At 44.1% G+C, this 17617-nt stretch overlaps 1 protein-coding gene across 1 annotated transcript in view; it reads right to left on the bottom strand.

The window, feature by feature from the left end:
• TNKS (tankyrase) overlaps positions 1 to 13045 on the bottom strand; it is a 92914-nt gene extending 79869 nt beyond the window's left edge. Inside the window, exons 1-2 of the mRNA XM_066613574.1 lie at positions 12446 to 13045; positions 595 to 819 (exon numbers count right to left, since the gene is read on the bottom strand). Coding sequence (XP_066469671.1) covers positions 595 to 819; positions 12446 to 13004 — 784 coding nt within the window. The 5' untranslated portion in view covers positions 13005 to 13045. The remainder of the gene's footprint in view (positions 1 to 594; positions 820 to 12445) is intronic.
• Positions 13046 to 17617: the final 4572 nt, after the last annotated feature.

Here is a 17617-nt window from a genome sequence, read left to right as displayed (position 1 = left end):
AAGCATATTACTCTATCCTGCAGAAACTACAGATTTCTCATCAGTTTCTAGGCTCAACTCAAGGCACTGGTTATTATCTTTGAATCCCTAATACAGTTGAGGTCCTCCACACCTTAAGGACTGCCTTCTGCCATACAAATCTACCATCCATTAAAGTCTTTGAGGGAAGCTCTCCTCCACATGACTCGACTGCATGCATGCAGGACCAGCCTTCTCCGTTTAGCCCCCATAGATGTAGATGTACGCCTGAGAAAGCCTGGAAGGCCCATCTTTGCTATTAAAAAGATGCTCAAGGCTCACCTATTTCACTGAAGTTTTGGCTTGTGAGCTATTCCTGTATCTGTTGCTGCTAGAATGCTTTTTTTAGTCTGTTAATTGCTATTTAAAAATTGTTAAACTTGATTTCACTGTAAATTGTTTTTAATATTATACTTCTGTTGGTACCTTGGAACTTGTCAGCAAAAGATTGGATAAAAATGAATGAACACATTTGTATTGTTGTTTCAAGATGATAAAGGGTTGAGCAAGACAGAGAGAGCATAAACAATAAAGCAATACAAGCAATACAAGGACATTTTTAAAAGATGTACTTACCAATACACACATCTATCTTGCCTTTGATAGCGGCTTCATGCAAAGGAGTGTAGTTCCAGTTGTCCCTGGCATTTGGATCTGCACCCTGACATAGCAGAAGACTAACTACTTCAGCATGACCAAAGGAACAGGCATTATGAAGAGGTATCAGCCCACCATCATCACGAGCATGGACATTGGCTCCTGTCTGCAATAAGTGTTCCACTACATCCTTCCTTCCAAAACCTGTAAACAAACAAAACAAACAAAAAAGAATCAAATTTTGTTAGACCATTAAAATGTTACGAATATACAAATACGTAAGGCAAAATATCCATGCATCTCATGCTAGTATATAGATACAGCAAACATTGAGAGACCTAGTCACCTTTAAACAGAAAATCTACTGCTAAATATCTTGGTGATATTGTAGTTCATCCCTGTCTACCTACACTGAGGGACAGAGGTCAACCCTATACAGAACTTACATCTTCAAATGATTACATAGACAAGCACAGAGGTATTTATAGCAGCAACTCATTTCTAACAGGGACCATATTTTGAACTGAGCAAGGGCTGAAAGACCAACAGCACTATTTGCTGTCTTGACTTGCCCTGGAATGAATCAGCAAGCTGAAGCAACATTAGCACACACACCCAGCACAAACAGAGGCATTCCCTTTATGTACCTCAGCTGTTTAACTCCAACTTCTCTAGATTTTGGCTTTCACAAAGAGTAAACAACTGAAGTATAGAAAAGAAAACCTCTGCTAGAACCTTTGCTGCTCAATGGAAGGAGGGAGTTAAGGAGCCCTTCAATTGTGTCTCAGATCAGGAGAAAGCAATCTAAGTAAATGGGGGGGGAGGTTCATCCCTGGGATCAGGAGCCATACTGGAAAACAGAGTGGACAATTAGAATGGGATTGAGCAGCTGGTGGCCTATGTGCTGCTTCATGCTGCAGAAATGAATACAGAGCAGTCAGCTTCCAAGAATTCTGCTCTGCTTCTTGGTGTTGAGAGGTATAAAACAGAAGCAAACTCCAGACTGGTTTGTCATGTTAAACTACAATCCTAAACTAAACTCACAGGAGAGTAAATCCCATTAAATTAAATAGAGCTTATATTTGAGTAGACGTGCCTAGGATTGTGCTGTTAGTCTCTCTCTCTAAACACAATACTTTGATGGCACCCTAAACTCTAATAAAATTGTTCAAGAACAAAAAGGTTTAGCACACAGAATTCCAGTATCTAAAATGTTAGTATATTTACGACATAATTAGATTTATTCCAATATTGTAAAAAGGCAGGCTTTCTGCAAGAAGGATTTGAAGGCCTTAGGAGTGGACCTCAACAGGTGGGAAACCCTGGCCTCTGAGCGGCCCGCTTGGAGGCAGGCTGTGCAGCATGGCCTTTCCCAGTTTGAAGAGACACTTGGTCAACAGTCTGAGGCAAAGAGGTAAAGAAGGAAGGCCCACAGCCAGGGAGACAGACCAGGGACACACTACACTTGCTCCCAGTGTGGAAGGGATTGTCACTCCCAAATCGGCCTTTTCAGCCACACTAGACGCTGTTCCAGAACCACCATCCAGAGTGCGATACCATAGTCTTTCGAGACTGAAGGTTGCCAACACAATGTACCAAAGCATATTCAATAACCTTTTCTCAATTTAATATGTTTGAATTTAGATATTATTGAGCTATTCCATACTTTGTGTAAACATCTATCAATGGAAAAAGTTGTTTACTACCCTTCTAATGTTTGAACAGAACTGAAACCGGCAGCAACCATTTATTATAAGGTGAACTTTACTTTTTGTGATGATCCATCGTTACCTTTAGTAGAAAATGTTTCTTAGAAAATTTAACAGTTTATGTAATTGACAATCTTTCTGATAGGATTTTTTAAAAAAATATAACCATAGGGCAGGGGCAGCATCCCTCCTCATGCTCTATTCATGCACAGGGTTTGAAGTCAAAAGGGATTGTACCCCTTTAAACTTTAAATTCTGCATGAGAAAGGAGAACTTCACTAACCCTTCCTTTGTGCCACAGTGAATGGAATTTAACATTTAAAGGGGCACTTTCCCATCAAACTTTAAATCCCATGCAAGGACGAGCATGGGAGATGAGGACCTTTTTTCCAATTCTTCCAGTGCTACAAGAAGAAGGGGTGGTAGTGGAAGGACTGCCATGCTCCAGATCACCTCTTCCCACCTACAAGTGGAAAGGGACAAGCGATTTGGCGCTTGCCCCCTTCCCTTTAGTTTATTCATAAGGAGTGTGGCCTACAGCCTATGAGCAGTAGTAGAGCTGGCTGGGAACCCAAACTGCACCACTTCCATTTCAAAAAGAAGCAGCATGGACCAGGCAGGTTGCAGATGTTGTATAAAACTTCTTCTTTCATCAACAGTTTGCCATGATTTTATTTTATTTGCCTTTGAATGGCGGAATAACTTTGAATGGAGCAGACTGAATGGTAAGTAAAAGGATAGGGTGTGCAAATGTTAAGAATGTTTTCAAACATTTTGTTGTAAAATATGTAAAATACAAATGATTAAAATACAAATAATAAATGATAATTCACTGTTCAAAATTACCATGGGAACGCAAGAGAACATTTTAGACGATTATTGCCAATTTGGTACCCAATTTCAAAAAATTTCACCCATCATAGGGCATTGTGAAGACATGTGACTAAGGCTCAAACTAGACATGCTTGCAAATGCATGCTTTCGACTCTGAATATTTTTTATTTTTAAACAAGCAAATACCATGAGTGTGTGCATGAAACCAGAGTGGTAGGGAAGCTTTAGCATTTAGTCTCTACCTTGGCTCCTGGTTCAGATTTCACCTCTGTCAGGAACTCCCTAGAGGCAACTTTGGCAAGTCTCAAATCCCCAGCTACATCATGGGAATAATAATTTTTATGGAGCAGCATGAATCCAAGAACAGGTCAAAAAACCACACATATATTTAGAGATGGTTTGGGCCCTCCAAATTGAAATCTGTAGCATAAGGCTTCCAGAACAGTGCTAGTCAAAACATGTTTTGATAAAATATGGATGAATATTTGGCAAAGCTGGAACCAGAGTTTAAGATATTCCCTAGATTTTAAATACGGAGCAGAAATAGATTGCCCTGATGACAACAATAATACTTAGCACTTGCATAGTTTTTTTCAGAATGTACAAAATGATGTAAACATGTTCTCTTGACATAATCCTTACAATAATCCCACAATGCAAGTTTTTCTTCAATATCCAGAATGTTTAATAAATTGAATAATCTCTTAAGTAACCTACGTATATACTGAGATGGGTTTTCATGAGTCAGAGTACAAGATTATATCCCAGTTGGCAGATTTTATATTTGTATATAAAACTACTCAGTCACAGATATATAGATGGGGGGAGGAAAATGTTACTGCAGAGTAAAAGCAGAAAATCAAGCACTGCAACAGAATGGTATGTCACATTACTATGGATCTTCTTTACATTTGGTACACTGAGAATGAACCACATACATAAACATGAACCATGTACATTAATACCTAACAAGGGACATTTACTTTCTGTAGTGAGCCAGCCACTCCTAACCTATACTGAGCCAAACTGGTAGAAATAGTTTGTAGTACTGCCACAAACTCAGCAGCTTCCCTTTTGAAGACCTTCTGAAGTAGAGTAACTTTTAAGTCTGTAACAGATGGTATGGTGAGACTGAAGCACACATTTCAACTTCAGAAGGATACCATCCATAATGTCTGGTTTCTGCCCATTATTCTTTTGCATAGTGGCACAAGATGGCATAGTTCATGTTACACATGTAGGTGTAACACATGCAGATGATGCTGGATCCTACGATAGTGACTCTGAAGTAGATACAAGCACAGAGGTGATAACAGAATTCATTGCAGGGTCTAGTTCCTAGGCTTATTTCCTCATCTGGAGTCCTCTGATGGGTGGTCACTTCAGGTTAGCCCTTTATCAGGGCTTCTCAAAGTGTACGTTGCAACACCTTAGGGCAGGGGTGCCCGAACCCCGGCCCTGGGGCCACTTGTGGCCCTTGAAGATTCCCAATTAGGCCCATGGGGAGCCCCCAGACTCAAATGAGCTTCTTGCGCTCTGGAGACTTGCTGTAGCCCACGCTGGCCCGACACAATTGCTGTTCAATATCTTGCATGAGCTGTGGGACGAGGGCTCCCTCCACTGCTTGCTGTTTCATGCCTGTGATGCTGCAGTGGCAGCAAAGGAAAGGCTGGCCTTACTTTGTGCCAGGCCTTCTATAGGCCTTGAGTTATTGCAAGACCTTCATTCATTCATATGTTCCATCTCTAATATATTCATTTATGTAAATTTATTCAAATTTGAAATGTAAATTAATTCTTTTTTCCCCAGCCCCCGACACAGTGTCAGAGAGATGATGTGGCCCTCCTGCCAAAAAATTTGGACACCCTTGCCTTAGGGTGTCTGCAGGATGCTGCTGGTGGCTCCTTCTACCTGTTTCTCCCAGGCACCACCCTCTTGGAACTTACAAAATCTCATGAGATCCAAGTTGGCAGCAGTTAAGTTCATGCATCCTTCCTATGGGATGTCCTGTTGCGCAGCCTTCTGGGATGCCAGGCAGATGACGCGACTGCCCAGAGTGTCCCTGTCCTCCAAACAAGGAGGACTTCACGTGGCGCACAGGCAGAATGCTCAGATGCGGTCTAGAGAGGAACCACATTCCGAGCACACAGCAGATGCTAGTTTGAGCACCACTGCATTAAATAGTTAAACCTTTACCTTATACAGCTCCCTCAGCGATGCTGCTCTCTCCACCAGAGGAACATCTCCATACCTAGAGTGACATGGAGGAGAGAGGACTGGTAGTACCAAACAGGTTTTTTAAGGCAGGTATCTGTGGAAGACGGTACAGATGGTACTACAGCTCTCATTTTCTCCCACATGCAGGGCACTCTAGGAATACAGAGTGCCTCAGAAGGGGAACTCATTTCCTGAGGAACTTGCCATTCCTAAAGAGGCTTCAGAAACGGAGAAACATCTCCTTTCCTACAGTGCCCTGCACAAAGGCAAAAGGGAGAGTACCAGCACCAAGGGAGTACTGGAAGGTAGGCAAGACAGCCCTGATTCCCTTTTAACACTTAAATATCTTAGAGTTCCCACAGTACTGCTGAGGGAGCTCTGTAATACAGGTTTTAGCAGACCTTGGTGGACTCTTGAGATAGTTCAATATTCCCAAAGTTTTTGAAGTGTGTTGAAATGAAGTCCATTAAATCAAAGATTCATTGTATGTATCAGATGTAGGAGAGATACTTTGGAATAAGAGCTGAGTAAGTAAGCCTTGCATAAAAACACTGACAAAATGTGGGGCCATGTGGGTACCCTATAACAATTCCACTGACTTGAAGATACAAACTATCCACTATTTTGAAACAGCTATGAACACAAAAATCATAAAGTTGAACCACCAGATGTGCCATGACACAAGGACAACATTCTGGATAGTGTGTAGTCCATCTGTATATGTATTGTATAAACTTTCTACATCCATGGTGATGGGAGACTTCAGAAAGTAGGTCACCAGGATGTGCAAAAATCACACACAGAGTTAAGCAAATCTAGAGTCACCATGTGACTATAGATTTTCATAATGCAAACTCTAGGCAGCCATGAGTCCCACAACAGCCAATGAGATTGCTCTCAGGAGTCCTCTGGGATCAATCCATTTTACATTCTGGAGAGGTAAGGGAGTAGGAAGTGCTGGCAGCAAAAGGGCTAAGGGTAGAGTATACACAGCCGGATGCCCACTGCAAGTATACCAGTGCATCCAAAATTTCCTAATTTGTGAATCTTGAGTAGCAAATGAGGGCACAAACTTGCCATTTGCATCTAAATTTACTTCTGCACATCTATAGAAAGATTTTCCCAGCAGACTACATAGTTCTAGCCATTTTTGGTATTGCTCAGTGGGGTCCCAAAGGACCTGTAGCTATGTGGCACTGGAGAAAAGTCTCTCGCTCCTAATCTGACTTGTTCACTATAAACACAGCGCCTCCTTTGTCAGCCTCTTACTACAATGGCAACATTGTTTCTAAGGCTGTAGATGTCATTAAATTCTGTGCAGCTGAGATTATGTGCTAAGTGATGCTGCTTGCTCACAATTTCAGCTTGAGCACAAAACAATAAATGCAATCATTCGTTCTCACACTAGTTACCTTTAAACAACACACAAGTCCTCCCAAGGTATGTCCTGTACTAGCAATCTCTTATCACCTCCTTTCTACAACAGATAAAGACACAACTTATTTTCAGTCTTGTCTCATGAGGCTGGTTTTTCCATGCAACAAATTTTCCAACTGTTAATATGTGCACTTCAGTTGAAATATGAAATTGATCTTTCTGAACATGACTGACCAAAGATAGAAAATTGCAACCAAATAAAACCTTACTACAGCTTAAATAATCGCATCAAGACTTCTACTACACACAAAAATTATACAAGTCTATTTTGAAGTCATGATCTTTTTCTTTCAGGGCTGACAAATCTAAAATACATACCTAAACAATATTTAACCCCCAAGAACTTAGCTGTACATTTTCTAGTACTACATTTAACTTTTTCATTGCAATGTGCCTTAGTCACAGGTTACAACAAAAAGAAATAACTACTTATGTGATAAAAGAAAACTCAGAAACACTACTAAAATAAAAATAATCAATAAAATTGTATTTACATACAAATTATTCAAGTTTTTAAACTGATTACAAAGTCTGAATTCTACATAAGCTGACATCTACCCTGATGTATACAGATATAGTACAAGAAATCCGCAATGCATGATATATACAACACAATATAAACAAATACAATAAATCTTTAAACTTGAGCCTGAAGTCATATTTAAAAATATAATTATTGGCTCCAGCTTTTAGCTAAGTCAGTTTTTCCCTCTCAGTATCCCATGGTATCTTAAATTACAGAAGAAATCAAGTTATCCTTAACCTGGCATTTACCCTCTCATCTGAAATATTCTAGGATACACATTTCACATCTTCCAATTACGGATTACCAGTTTCAGTTGTATGTATAGGGTCCCATGGTTCCCTTCACTAGCTCTCCAATAGTGTGTGCTTCTTGCCCTCAGACTTCTCTATGAATTGCAGAAAAGGGGGGCAGTGATGTCTTCAATAGAAATCCACAATCACCATTAAGTGACCATTAGTGACCACTGATTTATATTTGTGATACTGTGACCAGTGCACATGCTCAAAACACTCTTAAGGCATTTTATAGGCCAGTGCACATACAGTACACAGCTAAAGAAAGTTGAGCTGATACTGATAGCATAGAGAGGTAGATTTTTTTGTAGTAATTCAGTTCTCACTGAGGAATTTTTTAGGCTTGCCCGACAGCAGCGCAAGCTGCCCAGACTTTTCTGTTTTTGGTCTCATACACTGATAGTTGAGCAAGAGATAAGTTTCCAGTTCGTGACAGACTTGAATTTTAAGGCAGGGAGTCAACGATAAGAGTTCTTTTCAGGCAAGTATAAAGATTTGTTAACCATTGTTTAAATGTTTGCATGGAGGATTACCTCAAAAGGTGGAGGTGGACACCCTGTATTTATGAGAAATCTATCTTAAAAGTAGAATAGCAATTCTGAAAAAACAGGTTCAGTTCTCCTATTGTTAAGCTGCAAGACTCATCTTGCAGCAAAGGCACACATTTTTCGAGGGACAAGGAGATAGATTATGGTGTGTTTTCCCATTGCTGCAATGGAATATTTTAAAATATCATTTACATTTTTATGCTACCCTTATTCTAAGGAGTTCACCACTGTCCCACATGAATTGAGAATGTGATCTAGAACAGTGCTTCTCAAGCTATCTAATATGATAATTTATTTCCCCAATGTGCTACATAATTACTATTGTTGGTTTCTTTCCTGGAAATTCACCACAGACTGGTAGCTGATAGATGACAGATGGGCACTAGTCTGCAGTGCACTTTGAGTAGCCCTGATCTTCAATAATTCATCCAGTACTACCCAGTATCCACATATTGCAAGGGAAGATAAATAATGGTGAACAAGTTGTCTTTCATGTAAACTAATCTGTCACTATGATCTTCTCATTGATGAGTTCTCATAATCTTTTAAGAAACCCCACCATTCCCTGGAAAATAAAGAGCAAGGCTCTCCTTCAACCCAGTTTAGACCATCCAAACCAACAGATTGAGAACACAAGGCAAAAAAGAGCTGAGTGATGAGGAAGTCCTGGTTTGTTAAATCACAATAATGTGATCTGAACCTGGAAGACTGTACCTTAAAACAAAGATTTCCTCTGTAATAGTCCTGTGTCCAAGCTGGGGGGAGGGGGAAGAGAGACAGCTCTATCGACTCAGTGCTCCTCTGGACCATGTTCCTGGTCTAATAAATAGTTAGCCAGGGGAGAGCAACTGTTCCCCTTCATCCCAGCATAGCATCTTTTCCAGAAGATGTTGTTGGTGTCTCCTCTCCACCTCTTTTTAGATTGTAAGCCCTTTGGGGACAGGGAGAAACTTATCTATTTGTTTTGCTATGCAAACAGTTTTGTGAACTATAGCCTGTTCTTGTTATACACTAGGTTTAGGTTCCTGGAAAACCTAGTGATACCAAATTAGCAAATACAGAATTATTGAGCCCATGGAAAAAATGGGGTTAGGTTCCAGGGGACCCGCTTCACTTTATATTCCACGAACATGAATCTTAAAGCGTATGGGGCTGAGCAATAAAGAGGGCTCATCAACATCTCCAACATCTGATGCTTCCCCCTCCATTACAGATATCCCTAGATGCGTTAAAGGTTGTGGCGATGACAATTTCTCTGTGTTATCCCTCAACTTACTGAAAGCTGCAGGCCCAACAACAAGGCCTCAGAGTTCAGCAGTGGGGAGGGGGTTGCTTCAGCCATCGTTGTCCTCCTCCTCCACCTGTTCCTTGGCTCCTTCCTTGGGCTTGCCCCAGCCCCAGAGCAGCCCCTCTCATCATCACCAGGGTTGTGAAGGCTCACCTGGCACCCCCAAGATGGTTGCGCATGTCTGGTAGTGGACACAAAAGTGTCCGATTCTTTACAGGCGAATTCCAATACCCATTAGATGTGGAAACCTAATCCAGTCCAGACAACTTTCTAAAAAATAAGAAGTATAATTGGCTGCACATAACTACCACATCCCCTCTCCCCATCAGCCATATATTGTATGGGGTCTCTTCCTCTCTCCCCTGCATGATGCCAATGCTGCCTTCTGCTCATGAAAAGGCCACTATCTCTTCTTCTCCTCCTGAAGCCTCTTTCGCCCCTGCCTTCTAGCTCGTAGTTGCACCAAGCCCCCCCCTTTCCCCGAATGCACTGGCACAGTATTAGCAGATAACATGAACAGTCTCAGATGAGAGGTAGGCGGCAGTTCTGCCCCTTGCAGATAAGAGAACTCACGTATAAAGAGAATTGACTGTACTTTTTCTTGAAAAGCAGTACAAAAATATTTATTAACTACAGTAATAATATGGCCCAGATATGCCAGTCCCTGGAACACTGGAAACAAAAAAAGCCACATCAGATTGTTTGAGAAGCACTGCTTTAGAAGATTACTCCCTTAATACCATCCTGTGAACTATACAGAATTCTTAACCTGGCAACTAGCCATGCTACAGTACTATGGAAGAAGTATCCCAAGAATAAAATACATTTACACATGGGATGATCCCATCTTCATCTGTAACTACAATTTACACAAGCAGAACAACATTTCTACTCTTTCAAGGTTACAATTTCCACCAAGTTCTCCATTCATTACTAGCTCTCACACATACTATTCTTAGGAGCCCCCAGAAAGGCCAAGTCCATTTTTTGACATGGGCTGCAGGAAGAAACGGGAAAGTCCCCCACTTCTGTTCTCTGACTCTGAGTTTAAAGCACTTTTTATATTGCCATTTTCTATAATGTAACTGTAAATCTCAATCAACTAGAACATACAATCAAAGTATTTTCTACATTCAGTACATGAAAAGCTCAAATATACTTTTAAGGACAAAACTCCATGACAAATGCACAGTATATTGATTTACACTCAAGAATTCCCTCAAGAATCCTGGAAACCAGTTTTGTGAAGCAAGGACTCACATTTGTTAGTTATACTGCTACTCCTCCTCACTATAAAATCATTTTAGCTGCTATATAGAGCATACCTTTGAAGTGTCTCGTGTAAAAACGCTGAAGTCCCTGCAAGTATGAGCTCTCCTAACTATGCTAATCCGTTTTGAGAACAGAGGATCTTTAGTGCTGTGAAAATTATGTTCATTCCACAGACAGTACTACACAGAAACACACGGAAAAAAAAATACACTTGGAAAAGCAGATCCTGTCAGCTCTCCAAAGTCAGTTCCCACAATCAGATACTCACTTGAGGACATACCGTTTGAACAGCAACAACATCAGAGCAGGAAACTTTAAAAAGCATTCCCTTTCCTTTCTATGAACTGGAGAAATTGCAAGCTGGCATTTTCCCAGCCCACAAAAGGGAAAGGGAAATCCAATGCAAGTTCATCACTCTGACGTGATCGGTTCTTTGCAGAAACAAGCAGCTAATTTCAGTGGCTCTAGTTTAAAGGAGGTCTCTGTTAATTAACACTGCACATTTTCATGTATATACCTTGAAAAAAACCCAGTCTTAAAAGACATAAGGGAACCCTTAGAAACATCTGTTACTTGGACCTAAAGGACCAACAGGACACTACACTTCTAGCCCTGTAAAGTCAGTGACTGGAACTCTCAAGGCACTTAGAACTACTTGCCTCTCCTAGGTCAGTTCCAGCATATGCAAGACCCCAGTCTTGCTAAATAATTACATAAACAAACACCACCTCAGTGGGCCCAAAGCATCCCACTGTGCCCACTCAGCAAGACAATAAATGAGTAATCTCTCTGGAAGATCTCGCTGGTCCCTCCCCATCACACAATCCAGAATGAACAGAGTCAGCACCTGCCACAGTGCTCTTCCCTCTGGGTGATGTGGCAGGGTTGATCAAGTCCAGCGGTCCTTTTCCTTCCTCTGCACCACCCAGCATGGATAAGTGAGCAGGCCTGAGCAAATTCACCCACTCAAATTCACGTGGCAGGGTGCTCTCTCTGGATACCTCCCTGCCACGTGACCCCAAGAGAAGAGACAAGTTAGGGGGCAGAGGAAGCCAATGCTTTTCGGGCAAGGAAAAGTTTCCTCTTGAACAGTTGTTCTCACTGGACGTCTTTGCTGGACTCCATCCTGCCAACCATGCTGCCCAGACAATTAAAGCAAGTAGAAGAAGCAGGACCACTCCCACCACCTTCTCTTGGTCACTTAGGACACAAATCCTAACCAGGTCTACTCAGAAGTAAGTCCTATTTTGTTCAATGGAGCTTACTCTCAGGTAAGTGTGGTTAGGATTACAGCCTCATTCTCTAGGCAGCCGAAGCTGACTGTCTGGTCCACGGGGGGGGGGGGGAGGCAAACAAGCAAGATAAAGTAGCTGCTCTTGCAAGACAACCAGCACTTCAACCACGTCCTGTCGAGAACACTGTGGGGGTGCCTTCCTCTGCCCCCTAACCGTGGGGGTGCCTCAAAAAGGGGGATCAAGCAGGCAACAGCAGGGCCTCACTAACTCCCACAAGGGCTGGGCCCATCTGCCACCAGACCCCTGTTCAGTGGCAGGCGCGGCCATCACCACTCCGTTGCCTGGGGAGGAGCAGAGGCTGCCTGCCCTCCAGGCCCGGGTGGGAAGCGCTGCTGCCAACACTCAGGGAAGGAGAGGGGGAGCTCCCCCCCGGAACAGAGCCCCGGCCCGAGCCCCCTCCGGGCCCCTTACCTGCAGCGAAGTGCAGGGGGGTGGACTTCCTCCCAGCCATGTCCTTGGCGTTGACGTTGGCGGCGTCCACCAGGCGCCGGACCCGGGTCACGTCCCCATTGCGGCAGGCCTCGAGCAGCTCCCGAAAGGCGCCGCTCCCCGCGGGCTGGGGAGGCGGCTGCAGCGGCGGAGGGGGCGGGTCGGGGCTGTCCGCGGCGGCCGGGCTGGAGGCGGCCGAGGACGAGGAGGACGAGGCGGAGCCGGAGCTGCTACTGCTGTTAGCGGCGCTGCTGGCCCCGGAGCCCGGCGGCGGGGGAGGCCCGGCGCCCTCGCCGACGCTCTCCGGCAGGAAAGGCCTCTCCGTGGCGGTCGCCGCTGCCCCCTCCCGGCCGCCGCTGGCGGGGGCCTCGCCTTCGGGCCCGGCCAGGCTGGGCCGCTGCTGGGGGGAGGCTCCGGCGGGGGAGAGGCTGGGGCTCCGCGGCGGCGACACGGGCGTGGGCGTCGGGTGGTGGGGCGGCAGGTGGTGGTGGTGGTGCTGCGAGCGACGCGACGACGCCGAGGGCGCCGCCGCCGCCGCCATTTCCCAGCTCTGGGCAGCGCTCGGTCCCGTCACTGCGGCAACGGCGGCGGCAGAGCGCCCGCCCTCACTTCCGCCTCCCGCGGCCAATGGCGGCGCCGGCCCAGGGAGGTGACGTCACTTGTTGTGATGGGAACGGGGGGCGGGGAGGCTGTGGCGCTGCGCGGGGCCTGCCTGCGAGTGACCCAGTTCCAGCCAGGGCGCTGCACGTTCTCCTGGCTGGCAGGCAGAGCTCAGCTGGCCGGCCTCGGAGCCCGTGTGCAGCAGGCTCGGGCTGCGGGCCTGGCCACACTTACCCAGGAGTAAGCCCCATTGACGACAGTGGGACTTACTTCTGTGTAGACATGCCGTGGCTTGGGCTCTGAGGCTGCAGTCCTATCCACACTTTCCTGGGAGTAACCCCATTGACTCTCATGGGACTGACTTCCGAGTAGACAGGCATAGGCTTGGGCTCCGAGGCTGCAATCCTATCCACACTTTCCTGGGAGTAAGCCCCATTGACTATAATGGGACTTACTTCTGAGTAGATAAGAGCACAAGCCTATGCTTACTTCCAAGAAAGGCGTTCTCTGTTCCTTTCAATCTAATCTTCAAATCCACAACTCATGAACTCATTACTCTCTCTCTCTCATGCAGAAAGTCAATAATTGATTTCCAGTTCTTTATAGTTCTTCATAGTTATCTGATCATAGATCATAGATTTAGATATCTGATATATAGATATCATAGATCATAGATATCTGATCATATCATAGTTATCTGATCATTTTCCATGTTTTCATTGGAGGCTCTGCAGGATCCACCAGAAATCAAGTCACGACCCACAGTTTGAGAAACACTGAATTACATTATTGAATAGTGTATCTAAACAAAAATGTCTTTAACTGGCATTTAAAGATATTGTACATAGAGAAGATGCCAACTAAAAGTAAGGCATCTGGTAGCCTGTCAAAGCTCTGTCCTTTGTAATTGGAGATGCTGGTGGTGAGCACAAAGGAAAACAAAGCAGAACTTCTCCCAAGGGGACAAAGTGCACAGCAGGTTCCTATGGACAGAGGCAGTCCTTGAGATGAGGCCCCAAGCTATTTAGGTCTTTGATGTTCAGTTTGAATGAGGCCCAGAAACAACTTGTGAGCCAGGGTCAACAAGTCAATAAAGATTTTATATGATCTTAAAAAAAATGAGCTCCTGTCAACCACCTAATGCTCCTTTTTCTACTAACAGAAGTTTCCAGATGGTTTTCAAAGCCCCCTAATAGAGGCCATTACAGATATCTACCCTGAAAGTAACCAAAGCACATGCAACTAACCAGAGCTATCCTCACCAGGTTAAATGGTAGTCAGTACACCAATTGAACTGGTGCAGAAGTATTCCTGGCCACAGATGCCATTTCTTTATTCAAGTGCAAAGCCAGATCTGGGATTCATTACCAAGTTACAAACCTGTTCCTCAAAAGAGGGGCAACCCTCCTCCAGATCAAGCTAGACACCTAATCCTAAATCTGTTACTGTCTACATAACAGAACCTCTGTCTTGTCTAGATTAAGCCATTTCTCCCCAATGCTGCATATACACAAGAGAGACCAAATGTGTACAGCTGTGGGCCGGGCAGAAATGGGTTAAGGTTCTGTTTGTTTGTCCATGTCCAGGCACTCACTGACTTCAGACACCAGCTCAAAACATTCACCTTCAGATGGTGAGACCAATCAGTGTACTGTGATGTGTACTGATGCTGTGATGATACTGTGACAACCTCTCCTAGTGATTCCATGCAGATATTAAAAAGCCTTGAGAACAAGCTGGGACCCTGTGGAACACTGTAAGCCAACAGCTATGATGACAGGCAACAATCCCCAGTACTAACTTTTGGAACCTGCCCACTTGGAGAAATGAACAGAGCCAGCAAGGACTCGTGCCTCCCAAAACTATTCCTGTCAGGAATTCCAGAAGGATGCCATCACCATCTGCCACTGAAAGGTTCAACAGAAATGACAGAAACCAACAGAAACACACAACTGAACTAACAGAAATGCATCTTCCTGCCTAATTCCTGACTGGGATTCCACCAAAGCAACCAAGGTAGTTTCAGTCCCAAAAACCTTTTGAAAACTAGAGTCAAATAAAGGACTTCAGATAACCAGTGTCACCTGCAGAGCATTATCTTGCCTGTGTTACACACACTAAAATTCTCCTGCCTTTGAAGTATGACCTCTTTTTGTTCCTGTACTGTTTTACTATTGATTCAGTGCACCACTATAAGGGGGATGCCTGCTCTTGGAGGCATAACACAGTACCTCATTCAATTCTGAGTAGCTGCCATAGGCTGCAGGCTCTAGGACACTACCCCAACATCTAGTAACTACTTGGGCAGTAACTATTGGGCAAAAGCTTTCTTTCAGGCCCAGATGGTGAACAAGATAGGTATCACTCGGGGCTATTCAAAGACAGTGGTTGCTTCATAGTTCCTGTTCTAGAACAAAGATCAGATTTTGGCCCTGGATTCCTCAACTGGATTTTTAAAGGCTAACCATAGCCATTGTGTCTCAACAATTATACGTGCAATTATGCAGTCAGAAACTCTAGATATTTCAGTTATATTGCATGGGTGACCACATGGGGGCAGCATTACTGCATTTTCTAGTTTACATCTATATGTCCAGGTTAAAATTTTAAGACAATTATTTTCAAAATTCCTATCTTTAAGGAACCCCTTCCTCATCAACTCTTCAAATGAGGAACACCTACATGTCTACTCACACAGTGCAGAAGATTCTGGAGAGTAGTCTACGGGGCAGATGACTCCATACAGGACACTGTTTAGGTGACTAGGGTCTCACTGGGCCCAGTTTGGATGATACTTTGTCAGACTCTATGTGCATTTGTGGGGTAAGCATACCATGAGCATTTGTACTGCATCCACTAACCAGCGCACTATTTCACTTAATCATAGGGAAGGGATGTTTCATTCATTATGCTCCTCTATACATGCTGCTAATGCAACATTTACAACTAATCCTATGGGCCCATTGCACCACCAAAACTCGCATTCTGGCAGCACAGCAAAACACGGTAATCACAAAAGATGATGCTCTATGGAGTGCAGCCTACATTGGCAGGGGGTGGGTAAAACTGGGCAGGGATTGGAGCAGAGCAGGGACGTTTTGAGGGTGGAGGGGGCATATATCAGCAGCACTGGCTCTGCCAATATTCTATCCCCCTTCCTGGTCTCAGTCCAGCAAAACCAATACAGGTCCATCAGGGCAGTGGTCTTCCCCCCAGGCAAATGAAGAAATATTCCCTTACTTATAGAAGACCTCTGTGACTGCCAGCCCCCACCTTGCAGGATGCAGCACATGCTTCAGTGGCACAGCTGCATCAATGCAGGTGGGTGGGGATTTGGATAGAATTGGGCTGTTAAAGTAGTATTAGCTGCACATGCAGAGGCAAGCTACCCTTGTCCCCCCAGTAATTAAGCTAAAAGTCCCTATTGCTCTCCAGCAATCCCAGAAACAGAAACCCCATGTTCATTTGTATTGGCCTTGAATAGGAACCCCATAGGAGCTATGGCATATGAAAGCATATTTACTGAAGGATTTGTTCATGAGAACACAGATGGGTGGATTGTTGGGTGGACTTAGGATGGTGGCTTCCTCATAGAAAATAATCAGTCTACATTCTTCTCCAGGGTTTTATGCCTTTAAAGGTTTCAGATTTCAAATTTAATTCCTTTCCAGCTGTTGCCAAAAATCCAAACTCTAAGGTTGGTGAAAGACAGTAGTTTTTGATTTATATTGAGTGAGGCTTCTCTTCTCAATGTGCATTTCTTTTGTCACCTTTGCTCAGACAAGTTCTGCAGGTTCTGAATCTGAAACAACATGAAAAACTGCCAAACCTATTTAACATGGGTGCAAACACCAATGACTATCATTCCCTCTTTCAAATCTCCTTCCTGGGGGAATAAAAGTATTAATCACCAATCAAAGTGCAGTTCCCCAGTTTAAATGCCAGTGAGCATACTAGATGGCTTTAGGCAAGCCACCATCTCTCAGTCTCTACCCCCACTCAGGGCCAGCCCATTCATGAGGCCAACCGAAGCAGTTCCCCTCAGGCAGCAGATTCAAACAGGGCACATACGTCTATCTGCCCACTTGCCTCCACTGCTCTTCCTCCTCTCCTTTTGCTAAGAGAAATCCTGCCTAGACAAGTAGCCAGAAGTCTGAGGACAATGACAGTCTGTATGGGTCAGTCTAACCATGCCAAATGCAATAGAACAAATTCACTAGTATCCATTGATCCTTGTTCTCTTTTTGTTCCTTCAAAACTGTCTCTTAAAGCCACTTTAGTACCACTTGTTCCTTAGCTGTTGTTCTTCTGGGCTCTCTGGTTTTTGGGCTCTCTGGTTTAAAACCATCTTATTATCATCACTTTGGTTCTCCTGAGACTATATGGCAACTTGGAGCCAAATGTCCTTCTGCAGTGATTACACCACCCAGCCAACTCCTAGACCAATCTCTTGACCACCTCCTGAGACAACAGCATGCCAATTTCCTAGCCTGTGGTGCACCTGAAGACTCCCATTGCAGAATCCTTCCTGTCTTTTGTTTTCTATATTTGAAC

The sequence above is a fragment of the Tiliqua scincoides genome, chromosome 2, assembly GCF_035046505.1.
Source record: "Tiliqua scincoides isolate rTilSci1 chromosome 2, rTilSci1.hap2, whole genome shotgun sequence".
Taxonomy (NCBI): domain Eukaryota; kingdom Metazoa; phylum Chordata; class Lepidosauria; order Squamata; family Scincidae; genus Tiliqua; species Tiliqua scincoides.
This window is presented reverse-complemented; position numbering and strand designations above follow the sequence as displayed.